Source organism: Haplochromis burtoni, unplaced genomic scaffold (assembly GCF_018398535.1).
Source record: "Haplochromis burtoni strain Fernald_Lab_line unplaced genomic scaffold, NCSU_Asbu1 Contig_776, whole genome shotgun sequence".
In the NCBI taxonomy this organism is placed as follows: Eukaryota; Metazoa; Chordata; class Actinopteri; order Cichliformes; family Cichlidae; genus Haplochromis; species Haplochromis burtoni.
The window spans coordinates 106951-129566 of record NW_024583137.1 but is presented as its reverse complement, the minus strand read 5'-3'; the positions used below and the strand labels follow the sequence as shown (position 1 = coordinate 129566).

The 22616-nt window shown below is 37.5% G+C and overlaps 1 protein-coding gene and 1 long non-coding RNA gene across 2 annotated transcripts in view; one reads left to right on the top strand and one right to left on the bottom strand.

Moving 5' to 3' along the window:
• The window catches only part of npy2rl (neuropeptide Y receptor Y2, like), a gene marked incomplete at its 5' end in the record, with an annotated part of 52309 nt that extends 44393 nt beyond the window's left edge, over positions 1 to 7916 (top strand). The window contains 1 exon segment of the mRNA XM_005950376.3: positions 9 to 7916. Coding sequence (XP_005950438.2) covers positions 9 to 593 — 585 coding nt within the window.
• Positions 7917 to 19799: 11883 nt separating this feature from the next.
• Positions 19800 to 22133, bottom strand: LOC102310546. Its single transcript, XR_317640.3, has 3 exons — positions 21989 to 22133; positions 21038 to 21141; positions 19800 to 20087 (listed from the first exon to the last, which is right to left on the bottom strand). It is a non-coding gene; the product is annotated as an uncharacterized LOC102310546 (long non-coding RNA).
• Positions 22134 to 22616: the final 483 nt, after the last annotated feature.

The window sequence follows — 22616 nt, the reverse complement described above, 5'->3', positions numbered from 1 at the left end:
TGTCATAGGCGTGTATGGAGAAATGGCCCGGGACAAACACAGATGGCACCATCTACAGCATCTCCATGCTTATCCTGCAGTATTTCCTCCCCCTGTCCATCATCTCCTTTGCCTACGCCCGCATCTGGTCCAAATTGCGTGGTCATGTCAGTCCAGCAGAGAGTGGTGTCAACAGCAGCGTTGCCTCCGAACGCCACCGCCGACGCCGCAAAACCACCAAGATGCTGGTGACCATGGTGGTGGTGTTTGCCGTGAGCTGGCTTCCCTTCCACGCCTTCCAGCTGGCCACCGATATTGACAGCGCGGTGCTGGACATGCGGGACTTCCGCCTGCTCTACACCGTCTTCCACGTGATTGCCATGTGCTCCACCTTTGCAAACCCACTACTTTACGGCTGGATGAATCGCAACTACCGCGCTGCCTTTCTCGCTGTCTTTAAATGTCGCAGTGGCGGCGAGAGGGAAAGGGGCGGCCGACTGGACAGCATTCATCCCGCTGGGGGAGGGGCAGGAGGGGGAGGCAGAAGGGCAAAGAAGATAGTCCTTGAAACGCAGGATGTGGTGTCTACATGCCTCAACGCCACTGATGTGTGAGATGCCGAAGAGGGATGGAGGAGAGGAAGACATGGAAGAGAAAGGAAGGAAAAGAATATTCTTTTGTCTCCCAGAGGACAAAAGATTGCACATGGAGACAGAAGAAAAGAAGACCTAAAGATGTGTGAGAAAATAGAAACGGCACGAGTGAGAGGGAGCCAATGGGGGGGATTAAAGAGCCCAAATATAGAGGAGAAGGCGGGGATGATTGGGGATTAGAAGAGGAAGAATGACAGTAGAAACGATGAGGAGCTGCTGAATGACTCAAAGTCTTCTTAAACAACTGAAACTGCATCTTTCTGAGGACATGACCTTGCTGTGATGGAAAATTCCCACACTGTAAAGACATGCTTTGAGGGTGAAGTTGTGTTTGAAGGATCTGTGACACTTAAAAAAAGCGGGCAGGCCTGTATGGAGAGCAGATTAAGTAGGCACATTTTTATGGACAAAAAAAAAATTACCAAAAGAAATGGAGTTTAAAATCTAGTCAGCACAGGGCTTTTTCTCCATCTTCAATCCACAGATGAAACATGTAACTCAAAAATATAATTCACAGTGGTTTACAAATGTGCTCTCTTACAGAAAGCGTATGAATTTTTAGGCCACTGTTAAATCGATTAAAAGAAAAGCTGGGGGGGATACAATTTGGATGCATGATGCAAGCTTGAGAAATTTCAAACACTGTTGTGAAAATGTGCATTTGCTGTGGATTATCTGAAAATAAGCCAGATTGGAGGAATGCAAAACAGAAAACACACAGGTGGGCAAGAAGTAGATGTGGTCAAATTATTCATATTAGAAGGGAGAAGCTTTGTTGCTATTTTTTATTTTTTTTAATTGGCGGAGAATAGAGAGCAAGGGAATCTGAGACAAGGGCCGAAGCTGTAACTGTGATAAAAGGATCAGTAGGAGAAAAAGACAAGAGTTAAATGTGGGATAATGAGGCAACATAAAAAACAAGGTATTTCAAATGAACTGTATCCAATTTAGAAAGAAACATCAGAGAAAGGATCCCTACTTTCAAGCTAACACACGAATGTTTGAATAAAATGAAAACTTGAGTGATTTACTTCCTTTTCTTTGATCACTTTATCACCTTACTGAAGCCATAAATTTATCACATTGCAATTTTTTCAGTTATACAGACACAAAGACCAGGTCGTTATTTTACGCTTCTAATATTAATCTTATTTTATTCATCTTTGCTCAGTCTACCAAGTCTTTTTTATTGAAACTGAATTACAGATGGAAGAAATATCATTAAAATATGATTGGCTACATTAAAGCAAAACTCATTAGGTAGATATGCCATTTTTCAATAACTTTAATGGATGCTTTGAATTCCACATAACTTCCACAAGTGAATAGTTTATTCATAGACTTTTACATGGATTTAGGGCACTACGTTTGCCCTCCACCATGAATTTCTTTTTTAAAAGAAGCTCATCTTGTCACTTATACTGTTAAAATATGATCTTGATTCCTGAGTTCATAGCGCCACTGAATGTTTTGTGAGAAATCTTGTCAACCCAAACCCAAACACAGTCTTACGGCAGTTTGTGAACTAGTCATGACTAGTAGTCTATTAATTCATATTTCTGTGCACAAATCAGCTAACTGAACCCTCCCTGTCTTTCTGTTCTCACAAAGTCCTCATTTGCAGACTGTAGCTATACCTTGCCTATGAAGTCATGCCATCTGGGATGAGTTCCAGTCCACAGACATTAAAAAAGATGGAAGCTTCTGGAAATGAAAATTGAAATCATTTACCAAATTTACCCTGTATCTACTTAGATTTTGTAGCTTTGGATTCCAACCAAACAAAACTACCAAACTTCAACCAAATGGTGGCTTAGGCTAAATGCTGTAATGCTGTGTTCACCATAAAGTCACATGAAACCTCACCAAGAGGTACCACATCTGTACATTTAAAAAAGTTTTCAAATTAAATTCAAATTACAAATTTGAAAGCCTTACAGCTGAGATTGCCTCATAGACTCTGGATTAGCCTGATGAAGGACAAGCCAGAGCTAAATGATTCAACTTCTCTTTTATATGAAGACAAAACATAAAATGGGCTTTAAGTGAGCAAAGTCATAGACCCTCCTGATATCTTACTTACTGATGTTACAGTAACTTCTTTCTAGCACTCCATTACACTCTAGCTTTTGTTTGTCAGGCCACAATTAACCTTGAGTTTGGTGTTACCACACCACTGGGAATAGGGCTACATCATTCCAAGAGGCAGAGGCTGGCCTACGCAATCCTGCATCAACTCCCTAGATAGACATTATGCCTCTACACTATCAACAAGCACCTGACCTGTCCTTGCGATTTATCATAGAGCCAAAATATCCAGAGCTGTCAGCAGACTGAGTTCACTGTAATTCTAAAGGCTCCAACAACATTAACCTTTGTTCAGGCCTTCCTAAATAGGGTTAAACCCAAGAATTCCCAAATCCTAGGAACAACTAATACACATCTTTTTACATTGAACATTTCAAGCATTGGTTTTCAGTCTGACTGGAAGTAAACACTGATCTCAGCCATCTGGAAATTGTGGGAAAACGGCGACCCACTGCTTGGTCTGCTGGAGGTGGTCTTTAATATTCCATGCTTAAAATGAGCATCTTGAGAAGACTGTGGTTCCACTGGTGGAATATAAATAAAATTTCACTTAAGTGAACCTAGTAAAGCTGCAATAGATTGCTTTTTCTAAACATCTGTTCAAATAAACACATGGAAAATCATAACACAATTGTCATTGCTGGAGTCAAAATGAGCTAAAAAGAATCGCAGCTGATTAAAACCAAGGGCAGAAGCATACACAATAAAGTCAGAAAATGAATGTACTGCAATGATAATGCCCTTTCATCCAAATGCCAGTGAACTGCTTGCAATGCTTTGTCCCACTCGACTTCCTTTGACCCACCAAACTGCCAATCAAATTGTTTACTGCAGTCGGCCCTGTTTCCTCTCTCTGCTCCTTATGTACTGGGATTCATTCAGGTCACACAGCTAAGTTCCCTAAAACTCAACTGTTGTTGTTCAAAAGTTCCACAGAATCTGGTAATCATCTAACATATTCGTCTTCTATCCAGGTAGAAAGTAGCAGGGTGTTTATAATTAAACATGATTAAAATAATATACTTTAACGGTTAAAAATCTTCTCTTCATTCAATCAACGGCTTCAGTGCCTTCCTTCGAAGACCTATGCCATAGGAATAGACAGGAAGTTCCTCCAGCAAGATGAAACAGTTGGGAAGAGCAGGTAGTTAAAAATATCTTTGGGCCTCAATCAGACAGTCCTTTGGATCAGCCCCCCCCTTGGGGTCACCAGGAAAAAAATTGTGTTCCCTGATGGGTTGGTGAGTGGATGCTGCCTATCGCTACATGAAACTGGTTGCAAATATCTATTTGGTGTTCCATCAAAAAAACTCATTTGGCATTGGTTCCTAGCAAATTACGATGGTTATCTGTGGTTTGCACAGAAGATGCTAGCTTGTCTGTGTACACTCAGCACTTCCCAAGTAGTAAGGAAATTATGAAAGGCAGGACTTGAAGCACAGTTTCTATGGGAATGTAGACCGCACACATTTTCCATAAAGGTTGCACCTTCTGAAACAAGTTAAAACCTTTAAACTTCTTGGTAAGGTTTAGTAATAAACAATCTTCGCAATTAACTTATGGAGTTAAAAACTTTAACTTAGTACGGTTTCAAAAGAACTCCTTAGCGGTTCGTTTATGGTGTGAACGTGATGTGACCCCAATCCAAACCAACTACCAACTACTACCAAGTTTAAGTTAAAAAAAACATCCCGTAACCATGCATGCTTTGTATTCTCAATGGGAAATCAACTACTGGCAATATATATGACAACTTATAATGGCCACCTGTTATATTGACAACATTCAAATCAGGTGGTCTGCTTCTGTTGACCTAATATGGTGGGCTTAGTGTTAGTAAGATATGTCTAAATAATGAATAAGCATAAATAAGCATAATGAGCACATCCCTCATGCTGATCCAGTCTTGCACTATCCCTTTTCTCTTGCCCTTAAGTATCCCACTATGTGCCTTGACAGCTTGTTGTAGAAAAGAATCAATGTGTTTCTGGTCTGGGTTAAGTAATATAAATAAAAGGCTAAACTTACTATTTTTGGAAGGTAGGAATATTTCCCACAAGTAATATCAACATTTCGTATGTGTTTCCACACATAATGTTTGCTCTTAATTTTCTGTTAATTATGAACTAATTAGTTCCTTTGTTCAAATTGTTATTACCAAAGGTTGTTTCTTTAAGTCTAAAATTTAATTGCCTAACTGTAATTCCAACTCTCATGTTTCCCCTGGCAGGAGTTTCATCAACATACCAATTTGGTGCAGCTGGCTGATTGAAAAACGACCTGCACAAGGTGAATACATATCAGAGATAGAGATGTGAAAGAAAACGAATCAAAAGTAGACACAATTTCATTCTGTTTCAAAAACTGCAGATAAGCTACTTTTTTGGAGGGGGGGCTGAGCCTTGGTGTTCCTGACATCTATGCCTCTTTAAATCCTTCGATTAGAGGATCCTTTCTCTCTGAGCTGCATCACTGCTTCACCCGACCAGCAATCCCACAATCCCTCTGTTCCCTCCCACTGAACTGGTTTCTCTCTGTCCTCGTTTCAGCTCCTCATCTGTCTCTTTTCCTCCTATGAATGCATGCATTAAGCAGCTAGAAATGGACAAAAAGTATATGAAATATGTCAGTTTTCTTTTGATAAGTCTAAGTGCTTAGACACAAAAACAAAAAAATTATGCCTGCAAATTTATGTGTCAAAACTAACAGTTTAGAAATGACAGATTTAATTTTTTAAAAAATGACCTCAATTATTTAATTATATTTGTAAACAGTAGCAATTTTTAACCATAATGTGCTTTATTTAAATGACAGACTTCTGACTTAGTCGTTGGGATGAATTTTCATTGCTATTATACTTACGTGGACATATAAAGCGGTTCAGAAGGGTAGGTTGAAGATACATGGTTTGCTCAGACTCCCCAGATCCCCAAATGAGCTATGTGTAAACATCAACATCCACTCTTGTCCACAGAGTGCTACCCCGAAACATCTTTGTTTTGGTGAACTGCTCCCTCATCTCAAAGTCATTGGATGTTTTTCAACGAGGTATTTGGTTGGATGCCTGAAATAAGTTTCAGTTATGTCCATTTAGTTTTGTTTTGTTTTTCAACAACATATGTAAGAACATTGGCCATGCCCTAAAAAAGTGCTAACAATTGGCTAAGTGCAACTACATTTCGTCATAAGATCCAAAGTAATGCTCAATTACAGTTTTCCCTACAAAAAAAATTATCCTCAGAGCAATCCACTGGGAAACTTTATTGGGTAAGCCGGGGTTATGAACAGAGAATTAGCACTTATTATTATCAGAATACTTTTAGGGTTGCACTGATATATAAGGCAGAGGAAACGCAAAAAGAAGAAAAGCAACCATAAATCACTTTTTACAACTCACTGATTGTATTCCTTTTTGTAATTTTGGTAATTGTAACTTTCAAGTTAACACATTATTCAAATTTTTTAACCAACCTTTACCCCTCCTTTGGAGGCATTTTAAAAGGTTGGGTTTAAACAACACCCTCACAATGTTAAATATATTGAAAAGCTAACTTTTGCCCTTTCTGAGTCTGAGGAACTCCCACTGATTCCAATATATTACTCAGCATGTTGAAAATTTTAAACAAATGGCTAACCACTATATTCCATTATGAAATACGCATCATTTCCTGAAGATTTTACGTGGACTTATGCATCCTCCCAATATAAATCTTCCAATTATAGCTAGACATTTTTTAAATTCCACAAATGTAGCTATATCTCATCCATCTAGCCATCTATCTGTCTTTTGCTTATTCAGTTCAGACCTTAGAATCTTGAAAAATGAAGGCAATTGGACTTCTTTAAGTTGCATTCTTTATTTAAGCTCATAAGATTAGCATTACTTGGATGATCGAGAACCTAAACACACATTTCCAGGTCAGTGTCATGGTCTAGCTTGGGCCTATTCTGATACCATCTGTCTTTATTTCCCAGTGAACAACATTAAAAGATGAACTGAAGAATAATAAAACTTGCCCCTACTTTATTACCCAATGAAATCAGCTGTTTCATTCAGTCCCATTGCTCACATATGTATAAAAGCAAGCACCTAGCCATGCAGTCTGCCTTTAAAAACATTCGTCAGTTGTTCTGAAGGGTTCACTGAACTTGAGCGTGGTAATTTAGCAGGATATCACTGTTGCAACAACTTCATGAAATTTCTTAAAACTCTTAGTTATTCCACAACAGCGTCTGGACCAATAAAGTTACATGTCCACTAAGCCTCTTCTGCTACAGTATTGGACTCCTGATTTATCTTCCTCAAATGACCAACTAAGACCAAACAGAGTATCTTAATAAAGGTAAGCCTGGATGTTATTAACATTGCTAGAAAGATACAAAAGGAGATGGACCAATTGTTTCCAATTGTTTCCATTTTCTCCAGAGTTCTCAATTCATGAGATGTAAGTCTTTTGACTCATATGAATTCTAAACACTGTCTATTAGTTTTTCAAATGGTCCAAAGTCTCCACAACTGTGTCTATGAAAAAATACAATAAAACCATCAGTGGAAAAAACTGTAGATGTGGCAAATACCGTGGTACCATAGCTTAAAAATTCCTTTGAAATTAATCCAAAAATAAGATATGAATAGATTTAACCTGCCAACAGGGAGTTTTCTGTTAGAACATAATGTCTTCAAACAAAATTCACCACGGGAGCCATGGTTTACTTCTTCAATGTGTTTTTGGGTTTTTTTGCCAACATTATTGTTCCATTAACTGTTATCTTGGGCAAAAATATTTTTCTTTTGTACTGCTTTAAAAAAAATTATATGACTTTTCCCTTTCACTGAGTTTCAAAGGCCAAATTTAAACAAATTAAAAATGAAATACTTTCATAAACCTCTGCTTTAAATGCTTCTGGTGATTAAATGGGCTGTCTTTTCTGTTTGTTTGTTTGCTTGTCTTATAAGAAAAGAGTTGAACAGATATTTAGCTCCTTACAGGTTATATTGTGCCAGTTTGTGACAGAAGGCCACAGATGCTGCTCGACCTTTATCAAATATGAATGTAAACTGCTTTGTAACATGGCTGTAATGTTGTATATTCTATAACTCTGTGTAAATATTGACTGTGTGAACGACTGTAACCAAGCACAAACTGTTGGCCTTTAACAGTGTCCAACAACAGATGTACTATTCTCAAGCACAAACGTGCCTCTGGACTCCTTCTGTGTGTCTGTGTCCTTTTATAACTAAAAACTGGAACTTACATACATCAAAAGTAGAATTTTTTATATCTCCAAGGTTATCTTGCAACCTCCGACAAACGAGCACCAAAAATTTTTCATAAACTGCATTTATTTTCTGAGATAATCCAAGCCCCTTCTTCTTTACATTTCATAAAGGCTCACCAAAGTTAGACAATAGAAGACAATGGAGGAAGAAAAAGAAACATGCCTGGACTAATTAGTTTCAATAGTCAGCTGCAACAGTCATGGCAGCATCAAAATTTGGCACTAACAATATGTAAGCATGGATCCATCCAGATTTGTATCAACGTGGGTGGTGGTGTAATGGTGTGTGGAATATTTTCTTAGCACACTTTTTACTAGTAATTTTGCATTTATCACAGTATATCTGAGTATTGTCCATCCTTTTATGACCACAATGTGCCCGTTTCCTTATGGCTGTTTCTAGCAGGATAAGCTCAACATGTCATAACGCTCAGATCATCTCAAATGGGTTGCTCAAATGGCCCCAACAGTCGCCAGATCTCAATTTAGTGTAGCACCTTTAGGAATTTGTTGGAACAGGAGATTCACATCATTGATGTGCAGGTACAGTGTGATGCTATTGTGAAAAAAATTGAGGAATGTTTCCAGCCCTTTGTAAAAATCTGTTTAATTCAATTCAGTTTTGTTCCAGAGAACCAGGAGAGCATCCATCTGCCATGACCGGTAATCTGTGCAACAAAGAAAAGGGAACACAACCTGGTACTAGCAAGGGGTACCCAATAAAAGCCATCCAAAATTGTTACTACTACTAATCATACTTGTTCAAGGTTCAGCACCATTTTTGTAACTCCAATATAGAGGAAAGGCCAGCACTTACAAAAAGCTCTGCATTACTATTTTAGGACTTCCTTAACAATAAGGCGAAATTGTGTGTATCTATTTTTGGGTGACTGAAGCTGAAATGGAGTAAACCCATTTACCAATAAATGATGGATGGGATCTTGATACATCTATGAATAGATCTGATAGTATCAATGCCAGGGATGCTGATTATAATTTCCATTTTCTGTCACAGAACACTGATGGTTTCCCAAAGCTTTCAGGGTTGTTTTTTCTTTCTTTTTATTATTATTATTATTATTTTAGCCTTTTAGACCCTTCAGCAACCTCAAGTGTAATTCCTCATGGAAATACACTCATCACAGATTGGAAGGGTAGAAGGAGCAGATTGAAATTGGGCCCTCAAGCTTCCCAAATGATAAATTCCAAGTAATGGCATTTGCCTATCAGACTGGCACAAACATTTTCCTCCATTTACATACAAAAGCTAAATTTTGTCTTTAATTTTTAAATGAAACCATAATGATAAATGCTCTGAACTGGATTAAAATAACTGCATTATTAAAAGCAATAAATCCCATCCAAATATAGTGGTTCAAATTAAGTTTTTTTTTTTAAATCCCAAAAAACACCTTTATAGATATTCTCTGATGGTGTATTATTATTACAGCTTCAGTAATAAAATATGAAACAATATTTTGTTAATTTCCTTTTAGGTGCACAAATACAGGGTTATCAGTGATTTTTATATACATTATGTTGACAAATGACTTATATTTAACTGCGGTTATTGAAACCAACAAAAAGCTGAAATTTAAATTTTAATACAGACAAATATCCTTGACTGAATAAAAAACAAACACATGTCACATTCGACATGTTTTAGCAATTCAAAAGAAAAAAAACATATTAAAAAATTTCCCTTCTTGCGGGCTGTCTATTACCACAGGGACCACTGTTACCTTCACCCTCTACATCTTCTAGAGTTCTTGTCTCAGCCCTTAGTATTTCTCCACCTTGTCATGTTCCTCCTTCTGATGCTGATATCATTCAGTATAGCTACATCTACAAGTAACCTGGCCTAAAACATACTCTCTCGCCACCTTTATCGTACTTTTTGATTAATGAGACCATCATTTACAAAATTAGCATCATTCTGTATTCATAAAAACTGAAAACTAACAGTTAAAATAATTAACTCTTCAGCAAAATGTTTACTGAGGTCATAGATCAAGTGAGCAGCAAGGTTGTTTTACCACAGACACCTAAAAGATTTGACTTATTTTTGCAATCACATAGGCTGTGCTCTGCTGGATACTGAAAATAATGCTGCTTTGAGGCACTTCCACTTTTCAGGTCTGTATGCAGTCTACCTTTCAAACATTTTTTTAAAAGACAATAAAAGCTCAGCATCCATCACCACATCATCACCATTTAATAGCAGCAGAAGACATGATTAATGGCTTGAACATTTGTAGTAGCACTCTAAAACCCGCCAGCCTCATTTTTTTTTTCTGCTAGAGATCTTACAGGAAATTGTAACAAGGGTCCTCCAACACGATTCTCACAGTAAGGTTGCTTTGTACTGTGACAAACTGTGCATCGTAACCACTTCTCCCATTGTCAGCACACTGAGCTTAAATTTTCAGATCTGAGTGGCCTTCACTTTTTCTCTTCAATCCCTCTCCATTAACTCAAGCTGAGATGGAGTATCTGAACTCCTCTCTCAATCTCTGTTATACTCACTCACCCACTTCGCCTGGATATGAGTGCACAACAAAAGCACTCCCACAGAGCACATTATACTATTCACTCTGCGGCATTTTGTTGTTGTTGTTGTTTTTTACACAACTTATCGAATATTTAATGTAACAATATTCAGTCTTGCTGTTTGATAGTTGCTGATGTTGAGAAAGTATTAGTTTCTACTGCAAAGTTTATAGAGAGGTGCTTTGGAGGGTGTCCATGGCTAATGGGCCCCATTGGAGCCAAAGTTTAAAAATCTAAGTCCACTGGGTAAAAGTTTTGACATGTTTTCAATGAAAGGGGGAGAGGCAGTAGATACGAATCCATTTTAAGATCTTCTCACCAATAGTTGTGGCCAACTTAAGGGAAGTTGGATTACTATAAAATGAACATACTCTCCATAGACTGGCTGTGGGCGCAATTAGTGATTACACCATATGCTCAACAATGCGCGTAGTTGGCGTAGTTGTCCTCGTGTTGGCAATGTATCATATACGCCATGTTAATATTAATCTAAGATCGCCATGCCATAGCGTTGCAAGTTTGTGGGGGTACTGAAGTGCAACTCTTCCTATAGTCGAGTAAATGTGGCTAAAGATGAAACACAGGACTTTAACCCGTGAAAATGGGGTTTGTGTGCTGTGTGAAATCAAAATTAAAGACTTAGCGGATTTATTTTTAATTAGCTGTTGACAAGAAAAAAATGTGGCTTTTGTTCAGATACAAATTTTTAAACACATTTGCTTCATCTAAAATTTGACCTTCAATCTTTCTGAAGGTTTGTTTTGTTTGTTTATATTTTTGTAAATTATAATATTTTAGGCTTGGCAGTTATGGCAAGTTTACAGTTGTGTGTGACAAAGAGGGTTTTCTGAGTTGCAGTTCTATATCTACTCTGACCTATTTACACTAACCAGATACTAATTAGTTCTAAGTGGAAATACATGGGTCTCTATGGTTCTAATTGTGAAGAACTTTCATTCGTCTTCCAGCTTGAACATGAGATAAATAAAGAGGCAGCAGCTTGTTTTAACATGAAGGAAATGTTTTCCCATTATAATATTAATCTAATTGCAAACTACAGCCAACAAAGCAAACAAAAACAAGGTTTAAGAACATTTATGTCAAAACATTTAAAACTGAAAAATTAAATACCTTCTCAGATAACTGAAAGGTAAAAGACAATCATGCTGCATTTTTCAAAGTATGTTTAACAGGCAGGTTTGAGGTTACAAGAGCATGTAGTGCAGTGAAGAAATGTGGTGGTAGAACAACATGAGAAGTTGTACAAAATTAATGTTAAAAAGTTACGTTCCCCAAGAAGAACACATTTGTTTGCATCTAATGTCTGAGATGGCAAGCTGATTCACACCCACACCCTTTGCATTATGGGGAAGTAGTGGCATAATTATCCGGTTCTCAAGAGATCACGTTTAATTACATTTATGTTCTAACTGGTGAAAGGATTGTTCAAGAAACAACAGTAAAATTGCAAAAAAAAACTTTCCCTTGTTAGAAATTCCAAGAAGGACATCTGAAAGATGGAAAATTTAAAAATCCAACATTGCCCTAGCTTATTCTTAGTTGAAGTAGAATTTCTGGACACTATATGTATTTATTATTTAAATTAAATATCTCACATGCAAAACACTGCTCTGTATACCTTGGATTATTTTGGTTATGAGAAATCAGATGTTTCTGGAAGACATAAAATAGCTTTTTTACAATGGACAAAAGAAAATTGTAGATTTTGTAAAATTGTTCAAATGACATAGAAGAAGAACCGCTTTTGAGGACAAGAACCTTCCAACAACATTTAGTCTAGAAAACGTAGACCATGGGGACTCAGGACCAGGGGTAGATGTTGTAACAGCAGATACAATTCTGCAATGTGTTGCTAAAAATATCATCTAGATCTATTTTTTAATGGAAGCCAAGTGAAGCAACTCAGGGAAGATTTCGGGCAAACTGCCCTGTATTGCTTGTCTTGACTGGGACAAGAAGTCAAAAGAAAAAAAAAAACATTTGGTCCTCATTGTTGTTGTTTTTTTTATTTATTTATTGTTTAATAACATATTGTGCAATTTATTCGGGTTTGTCCTCCCACTGATGCTCTAGAAGTCTAAAACTCACAAAAACGATGCATCACATATTAAAAGAAGGTGCCAGTACATTTAATCCCTAGAAGACAAAACTATATCGTGACCTCATCAAAACGAAAATTTACTTTGGTCATATCTTATTCTATAATAAACTTTAACTGATGTTTTTACAGAACACTATTTCCCTTGTTTACACTTTAAATATGAGTGACACTGATATTCAGTCACATTTATCTGAATGTTCCTCACAGGATATTTATACAAAAAGAAAAACAGCAGTTTCAAAAAGAAGAAGTATGGAGCTCAAACACAGTCATAGATGCCAATTAGAAGAAATTTAAGCTAAATAGGTAATATGGAATGAAACTATGGAATATGTAAATCACAAGGGAGATGAGGTGAGACAGAGGAAGACATGGGCATAACTTTAAAAGACATACACAGAGGACAAGATAGACCTACACAGAAAATAGGGAATGACACATAAACAGGGAACCATGGATGATGGGAAAAACTAAAACCTAACTAAGACATACTAAAAGTAAACACTAGAACTTAACATTTCTCTAATACAGCAAAAAACAAATAAAAATAAGAAAAAACACTCAAAATGCTGGGCCACTGACCCAGCACCCTGACAGGATCTGGTCAACAGTGCCTGGTGTATCCCTGAGGTTGAAGCATGTATCCCAATTCTAAGGCAGCAGAGATCCGTGGACAGTCAGTGTCCTTAAAAAGATTACAAAGATGAGAACATTCATGACAAGCCAAAACAACATCAAAGCACACCAACAGTTGTAATGTCCTCTGTTCATTAGAGCAAAGTTGCTTTGTAGCACATTTAGATAATAGCTCATTTCCATCTGCAGTTCCTGGGCAGATATAAACATCACATAAGCTACAGATAGTTTAATGTAGCTTGGACACCACAGAACAGAAACATCTTAATATGTTTCTATATCATTGAATGTATGAAGAGACAAATGTAGTTTGTTAACCTTTGTCTTCTAGCCATGGTGTTTACTCTTAGGCATGTCAGCATCCAGTTTTTTTCTTTATTATTTGGCAGAACAACCTGGATATGTTTGCTCTTCTGTTTTGAGCTTTGTGTTGTCCAACAATTAGAAAATCCTAAAGGAGTGAAATTTTACCTACAAGCTTGCTCCATGTGGTTATTGGCAGAGAGAAGTGAGCAGAATAGGTAAGGAAAGTAAAGTGAGAGGAAAATACAGACAGAGGAAGAGGTATTGATTGAAAACTGTGGGGAGCAGAGAGAAGGAGGAGATGGAGAATGACTGACAAGAAAATATTGGAGAGTGGATGGAGAGAGATCGGTGTCTCTGCACAGGGGAGACGGAGAGTGATAGCTTATTTCAGCCCATATGTCCCCTATTGTCTTGAGTTGATGGGATAATTGTCGGCATTGGGGAAAGAGTCAGTGGCGTTGACCCTTAATGACTGAGGCTAGCGGATGGATGGAAGAGAATTATAGGCTGCTGACGTGGATTGATATGGCGTATTAAGGTCTACATTATGATAATGCAAATGATTTTCCATAAGTGCTTCTCTAACCGAACAGTGAAGGATGATAGAGAACGATGTGGCAATTCACAGAAATGGTCATTAGAGTGTGGAGAACAAAAATCTCATTAAATGCTTTATCTGTTCACAGAGCATGTCTGGTCTGATGTCAGCTACTGACAAGAAACAAAGAGCATCTCACTATGAATCTGTCTTCATCTCAAATTACAAATAAGCAAATGTATCTCATAAATGTTGAGTCCATTGAAAGTCACAAAAATCAGACATGTGTCATGTTAAATTGAACTAATGAGGAAAAGAAAATCAAGCCTTCGGGCACCAATATAGAGCTAACCAGAACATTTCTGTTCCATGTGCACAGCACAGTTCAAACCCGGTCAGTTCATCAGTCATATCTAAATCATGATTGTAACTCCTGGGTTAAAGAGAAGCCAGCGCAAAAGTGCCCTAAATCTGCATTTTTTCCATTGGCCAGCAGGGGTTAACCTCTTTGGAAGCCAGAAAAAGGAACTTCATTCTCAATTGATCGATGTCTGCAGTAAACACTTACTTACAATCTCAGTTACTAGTGTCAGGTGATATTTAATACAACATGATGTTTGTTTTGCACATTATAGTTCAAAGTAAAATCAAAAAGCACAACAACCTAAGGTATGAACCATCCAGTGCTCTGGTTCCAAATGTCACAGTGGCTACATCCACGACCTATATATCAATTGTACTTTTCACTAGTTAAGTAATAACCTAACCATACTCTTTCTGTGTCCAAATGTTAGCTGGGTTCAGTTTTAACAAAGATATTGTTGAATGATAACTATACTGTTAACCAAACTTTCAGGTTAAGGTAAGCAAGGTAAGCATTACAAAACAAACAAACAATCAAACTATAAATAAATAAAGAAATGACAAAAACCCCAAAAGAAAATCTCAAAACGTTTTATTATAGTCAATTTAACATATTGTTTTGACCCTAGTGGATTTCTAGTCCTTAAGAATGTAGATTTAGCAATGAAGCAGTCAATTTACCAGTTCAGCAGTCAATGTTACACCTTATTTAGAAGCAAAAATTTTATGAAAATTTTGGTAGTGGCAATAATATAAATTCTGCACTATAAACCCAAAAGCTCAAAGTGAGTAAATAAATTAAGTAATGCAAATGTAATTTTTGAAAACAGTCAAACTTATTATTTTGATCAACTTAAGCTATTTTGCATATTAAGTACCTGCTACTTGAAAAACAATTTTATTTATTTTATTTATTTATTTAAATTATACAGCATCAATAAATAATCTTTGGAAGGTTTGGATTCCCAAACACAAAAGGTGTTAGTTTTTAGTCTGATATGACAACTGGACTGATTTAAATTCTGAGATAAGACAATTCTTTTTTGTGTGTTGTTTTTTTGGTGGCTTTTATTTCTTTTTGAAACATTTTGTGACATAAAAAAAACAATTCATAACTTAAATTCATTGCAGTAAATTATTTTTTATTTCAGAATTTAAAAAATCAGCCCCAACTGAATTATTTAAAAACAGTCAACTTACCTTTTTTATTTAATTTCCTTTTTTTTTTAAATAAATAAAATAAAATTGTATTTTCTTTAAATAAAGACTCCACTAGTGAGGTCAAATACGGAGGTTTGCCCACTTGTCAGTCAGCAGTTGTTTGATTATGAAATTTGAGCGGGCATGATTGAACACTCATTGAAAGGCAGAACCATCAGCTGTAAAGTCCCTCTGCATTCATCACTGTTGACCGTTGCCAGCATTGTTTGCATCACACAAATTTTTCTAATATTCTTTAGATTTTAAGCCATTTTAGTGAAATCTCAGCAAAGCAATTCTCATTCGGTTGCACTGTTATATAACAATTAATAGACTAGCAGCTAATAACTTATTGAAGCCACTGCAGAGACAGACTAAGTTTTTAAACTGTAGACAGTGTGTTATAATCAGGGGTGCACGTAAGTGGTTCGCAGGTGCGCATGCGCTTTCAAAATAAAAGAGGCGCACCAGATAAGAGGTTGCAACGTGCGTTTGCATACATAAGATTTTCTGGAGGAGGACAGACATTTGTTTATAACTCTTAAATCCCACTCTAGTGGACAAAAACAGTGCCTTTTAAGGTTTCCCAAGAATACGCGCTTCTTTTGCAGTTCGGACTCCTGACATTTCTTTGGAGGTGGAGGAACACCAAAGTAATTGCTTAAAGGAGCTTCTTCAACATCTTTAAGAGATCTAAACAAATGTCTGTCTTCCTCCAGAAAATCTTATGTACGCAAACTTCTAATATGGTGCACGTCTTTTATTTTGAAAGCGCATGCGCACCTGCGGACCACTTATGTGCACCCCTGGTTATAATGTAGTATTTTATTATATTTTATTTTATTTTTTGATTCAGCTATTATGATGAAGTGCAATGTTTCAAATTTAAGGAGATGGAATTAATGAAGAATTCAGAATTAATAAAAAGAAAAGGCCAGGAATAATTGTTAGGTAATTGGCATGAACTGGTAAAAGCGCAGAGAAAACTTAATCTTTAGTGATTTGACCACGTAGAGAAATGGCTGAACTTTTTGGGGAGAAACATGTTGCTGCAGGTCAGCCTTTCGAAAGTCAGAATTGTTATTTGAGTCTCTCGAACACCTTTTCTGTTCATCTGGACGTAGCATTTTCATTGGGAGAAACATTTCGTCCAAGTCACTGAATTTTTTGGAGTTCTGCTAACTTCTTTTAAATTTACAGTGCAAGATTACACCTGAGAAAATAGAAACTCTGGTTTTCAAAATCCTTAAGCAACCTCTTGAAATCTGACTAATGGCCCACTCGTGGATGTGTCCGTCCACATCCATTAGTGACTGAATATATACTTTTGCAGATGTCCAAAATAGTCCAACAAAAGTAAAAATCAAAACATTGCAAGCCTGAGTATAAGTCCAAGACACCAAATATTTGAACACTTCAGAAAAGAATCACTCAACAAGAATTCAGTGAGGACATAACGCTTAGAGATCAGGACTTTTTTCTAGTGAGTGAACCAAATTAGAAGGTAACACCTTAATAATTAACCTGCTGTTGTGTATGGATCGTCTCACATGTTTTCTTGGTAGCTCATTTTTGGCATTTCTTCCTGCCATCAGATTGCATTTGTCTCTGCACATAAAAGAGTCTCAACTTTGACTGAGAACAATTTGACCCTCATACAGAGTTTTCCCTGTGCTGATTTGTTTAGATCGGCCCTAGCTCTGTAGCCTGCCACAAGAAAGCACATCTTTATCTATCAACTAACCCAACTCCATTCACCCTCTAAATGGGGTTGGCATTTAGTGCTCCATATTTAGTTTTCAGAGATATTTCAGTCAGCCATTTATTATCTTTAGATAGAAAGTGAAATGGAATCTTGGTAACCCTTGGGAGAACAGCCACACTATTCATATTCTTGGCACTGAAAGAGTTGGGAGTATTTTTAACTCTCAGTGGAGCCTCAGTGTTTGCTTTTGGGGCCTGAAGGGATATTTGGATCAGGAAATGAAAAATAATGTCAGGTTTAACAAACAGATTGCAGTTTTATAACCAGTGATCCAACCAACCAACTTAAACCAAACAAACGGGATGAACTTTCACTTGTTTTTGTCCCTGACTGTGATGATTATAATGCAGGAGGCAGGTAGATCGCATAGTTTGTGGTGAATTGTGTTTTGAATGTTCAATAGAAAGCTCCAATAAAAATACCCCTTCTTTTATCATTTTGCTCTCAAACTGGATTCAGAAATTTATCTAATAAATTTTATATTTTCGTTAGAAAATGTATTAAAATATTACTCCAACACATTGTCTCTGTTTATATCAGTCTCTCTCTCGCTATACACTAAAGCTTGGACACACCTTCTCATGTATTGGTTTTTCTTTATTTTCATGACATTATAGATTCTCACAGAATGCACCAAAACTATGAATAAACACATACAGAATTATGTAGTAAACAAAAAATGTGTGAAATAACTCATAAAAACACATTTTTGATTCTTCAAAATAACCACCCTTTGCTTTGTTTACTTCTTGACCTGTAGAAAGTAGTGAAATAGTAAAAATAAAGAAAAAACATTAAATGAGAAGGTTCAGACTTTCGACTGGTAGTGTATACTGAGGTTTCAGACTCTTTCGAAGATATTTGAGGGTGCATGCCTGACTGGGTAAACTCCAATGTGTTTTTTATACTTGTAGAAGGCATTCGACTGTGTCCCTCTGAGTACTCTGCGGGAGGTGCTTCGGGAGTATGGGGTGTCTGGCCCATTGCTATGAGCCATTCAGTCCTTATAGAACCGTTGCAAGAGTTTGGTCTGCATATCCAGTAATAAGTTGGACTCATTCCTGGTGGGTGTTGGACTCTGCCAGGGCTGCCCTTTGTTGCCGATTCTGTTTATGACATTTATGTACAGAATTTTGCTTCATCAGGTGACGGCCTCCGGCTCACACTGGAGCTGTTCACAGCTGAGTGTGAAGCTGAGTGAATGAGAATCAGCATCTCCAAATCTGAGGTCATGGTTTTCAGCCAGAAAAGGGCGCCCACTTTAGATCAAGGATGAGTTCCTGCCTCAAGTGAAGTTTAAGAATCTTGTGGTCTTGTTCATGAGTGAGGAGAATGGGAGAGCGATAGATGGATTATTGCTGCACTGGTCTGTCGTGGTGAAGAGAGAACCTTAGTGTAAAAGCAAATATTTCAATTTACCGGTCGATCTACGTCCCAACCCTCACCTTTGGTCACGAGCTGTGGGTAGTTACTGAAAGAACAAGATCGCAAATAGGCAACAAAAATGAGCTTGACTGGCTGGCCCTTAGAGATAGGGTGAGGAGTTCAGCCATGCAGGAGAGGCTCAGAGTAGAGCAGCTGCTCCTCCACATCGAAAGGAGTCAGTTGAGGTGGTTCGTGCATTTGACAAGGATGCCTCCTGGTTGTCTTTTTAATGAGGCGTCCCAAATATGTCCCACTAGGAGGATGCCCCAGGAAAGAGCAACGACACAAATTATATCGCTCAGTTGGCCTTTAGACGCCTTGGTGTTCCCCTGGACAAGCTGGAGGACATGAGCTGCTGCCCCCACAACCCCCTGCCCTCGATAAGCAGAAAAAAAAAATGTATGGCAGGATGAATTGATGAATGTCATGCTTGATTCATTTCTGACTTCTCAGACAACTCCAGTGTGCAATGTTAAATTTGGATATAAAACCAAGAATTCAGTTTCTTATCTGCCTGATTAAAATGATGTAAAATTATAATTATCCATTTTAAATTTGTACTCAGGCTACAATCATAAATAAGCCAACAATGCATGCTGATGTATGAATTTTGTTATGTACTGAATTAAAAAAAAAAACAATCTAGTAATTAAACAGCTACCAGTATTTTAATGGCATATTTGTTTGTCTGCAATAACAGGATGCAGATTAGAAGCAATCCCCTTCAAAGGAGAGTAACAATAAAAGAATTAACAAGGGGTTTATGTAAAAATATGACAGGCTGGATGTGAGATATTTTTCCCCTGCTTATCTTTGTTTAGTTCTCTCTGATCTTTCCCCATGAATAAAACACACCAGTTTGAATTTTCAAAAGTTTATTAGTCAAAGGCACAATTTTCATTAATGTTCCAATTAATTTAATAAACAAAAGCAAAACAAAAAATGACACATCAGCTCTATCACAATTCAGAAATAAAGTTAGTTTTTTGGGTTTTTTGGCCAGTGATTGGCTGTACCGCACAAACTTATAAGACATTAAATATATACCCTAGGAGAAGTAGTAATTATTGGGGACTGCGGAAGGACAAATCTCATCCATCAGTGACTGAAGTGACGGTTTTGAAGATTCCACTTGCTTTTGCCGTCAGTGTTTTGAAACCAGACACGACAGCCATGGTGAGCCTGACAGAAAAACCATTTGTTAATTAACCATAAACTGGATAATCCAGCTTTCTAACATTTGATCAACATTTTGAACAAGATACAAGTTAAAATAACCATCTATTTAGGTGAGTGATGGCTTGGGCATGCTCTTTGTGTGTTTCATAAACATTCTGGGTTTGTTCAGCCTTGTTCAGTCAGACCATAAAGCACAGATCAGCCGTCTGTGCCACCCCACATAATTTGAGTTTGCTCCATTTAATCCTGTGAAGTCTAGGTCTTTATGACCTTCATATCGCCATGTGTGTCACACAGAAGTACACCTCTGGTTTCTAATGATTCTAGTATAAGTATTCAGACCACTTGAGAGCATCTGTCATATTAACAGCATTACTTTTTTGCCTGCTGGGAATAACTATGAAGAACCCATGTGAACTGTTCAAAGTAGCTCTCACTTGGTTCAAATGACTTGTCAGATATCCCTTTTCTGTGAGAACACTCAAAACCAGAAGCCAAAGGCACTGTTTAACAGATAAAGCTGAATACCATTGTGATACATGTTATCTGTGATTGGAATTCAAGGTTTTGTCACCGGTTTCACGGTATACCCCTCAGGTGACATCATAATTGTTGTTGTCCCTGTCAGTCCTTAAGACAGTTACTCTAGTGACCAAGGAAATGAATAAAATGTGAAGAAATTTTGCCATCAAGACATTTTAATGATGTACTAATTTATACTAATTTATAATTACAATGCAGAGTTTATTTTATTCTAATCTAGAATCATTTCCTAACCTTTAATACCCTTAGCCTCTAAATCTAACAGTGAGTGAAGGAAAGAAAAAAAAAAAAAGTATTATCTAAAAAGTAAATCAACACAATCATGAGACAATGGTCTGACACAGGACTGTATGCAGACATACTTTGAGATTTTTCAATGACTGTGGTCATCTTAAAAAAAAAATACTAACTTGGAGAAGAAATACAGAAGTAAGCAGCAGGCATTTTTTTGAAGTCCAAGAACATTATCTTGAGCCATCCACCCCATCATCCTCCCTTTGGAGGATCTTAAGACCTGTTGATGTGTCATAATTTTCTGCTATAATCATGTAAAACTTTCTCAGAGTTCAGAAATATAAATATGGCACTGAAAATGTACAGAAATGTTTTGGAACAACCGATTCTCCTTGAGAGGACAGGCTCAGGAAATCAAACGCATTTATTGAGGCACTGAATTTCTTATTCTTTACTCTGTGAATGCAGCTTGTTAAAAATCCTTGCACTTAAATGCTGACCTCAGCTACAGAACAATTGACATGGAAATACATTATTTAAGGACACTTAAACCCTTACCCTGATTATAAAGACTGAATATTTTCATTTTCCTCAAGTCAGATAAAAAAAAAAAAAAAAATGTTCCAACGGCTTTGCAAAGATAATTAACTGCGAACATTTCCAGCAAATTTCACTCATCGCTAGCATCAACGAGGCCTCTTTGACAGATCACCTTCAGTGTCTCTGTGTGCAGCTGCCACTCATCAACTCAAGTTTGTCTTTCAGCAAGAAAGAAAATACAGTCTGCCAAAAAAGCAATGTGTTGGCCCATCTGTAATTACAGTGATGGGATCTGGAATCATGCCTGCTGCCACTGATACACATACTCGTGCCAAATTTGTGAAAAATGTGTGTTTCTGCAGTTAGAAAGTGATAAAAATGCTAAATTGCAATAACAGTTTGCAGCAAGAACTAAATTGCTCAAATTTCCCAAAATGCCACAATTTCTGAAGGAAATGTTTTACTTTTCACAGTTGAAAACTACTGCCTTAACATATCATACTTTCCCCCACTTATTAAAAAATGGTTTAATATCCCAAAATGCTGAGAATTCATCAAAGACACTTTTCACAAATGCCCACTCTTACCAAGCTGTCAGGATCTGGAGGTTTGACTGGAAAGTTCCATCAGGCACCTGAGTTCCTTGGTCTCCACCCCTGGGCTTCCTTCCTTCCTTGGTCTCCACCCCTGGGCGGAGCCATCATCCCTCCTGCAGTCCTGCACACCTGAGGCTGACTCTGGGTAATCAGGTTGAAGATTTAAGCTCCACTGAGACTCTCCTTCACCACTAGGTTGTCAATGACCACACATTGGTATTGGCTCTAAGGGGCTTCCTTCCTTCCTTCCTTCCTTCCTTCCTTCCTTCCTTCGCTATAGTTTTCCAGGACCTTCTTTGCCACTGCATTCAACCTCAGCTCTCCTCAGATTATCCTCACATTCTGGAGCAATACAAAGGACCTCACCTACCTGCCCTCCAGCCACCACTCACCACCTCCAACACAGCAGAACTCAGGTCAGCCACCATTTGCTACTACTCACCTGGATCCTCACCGCCTCTCCCTCAAAGCCAAGTTCACCCTGACTATCCATGCATCCATGCTACCTGCCAATTCCCCGTTCACCCCACTGACCCACGGCCACACCATTAGCAACACTTTGCCACGAATTCACCTGTTGACCTAATAAACAAACACTCTAAAACGTACGAGCCGTCTC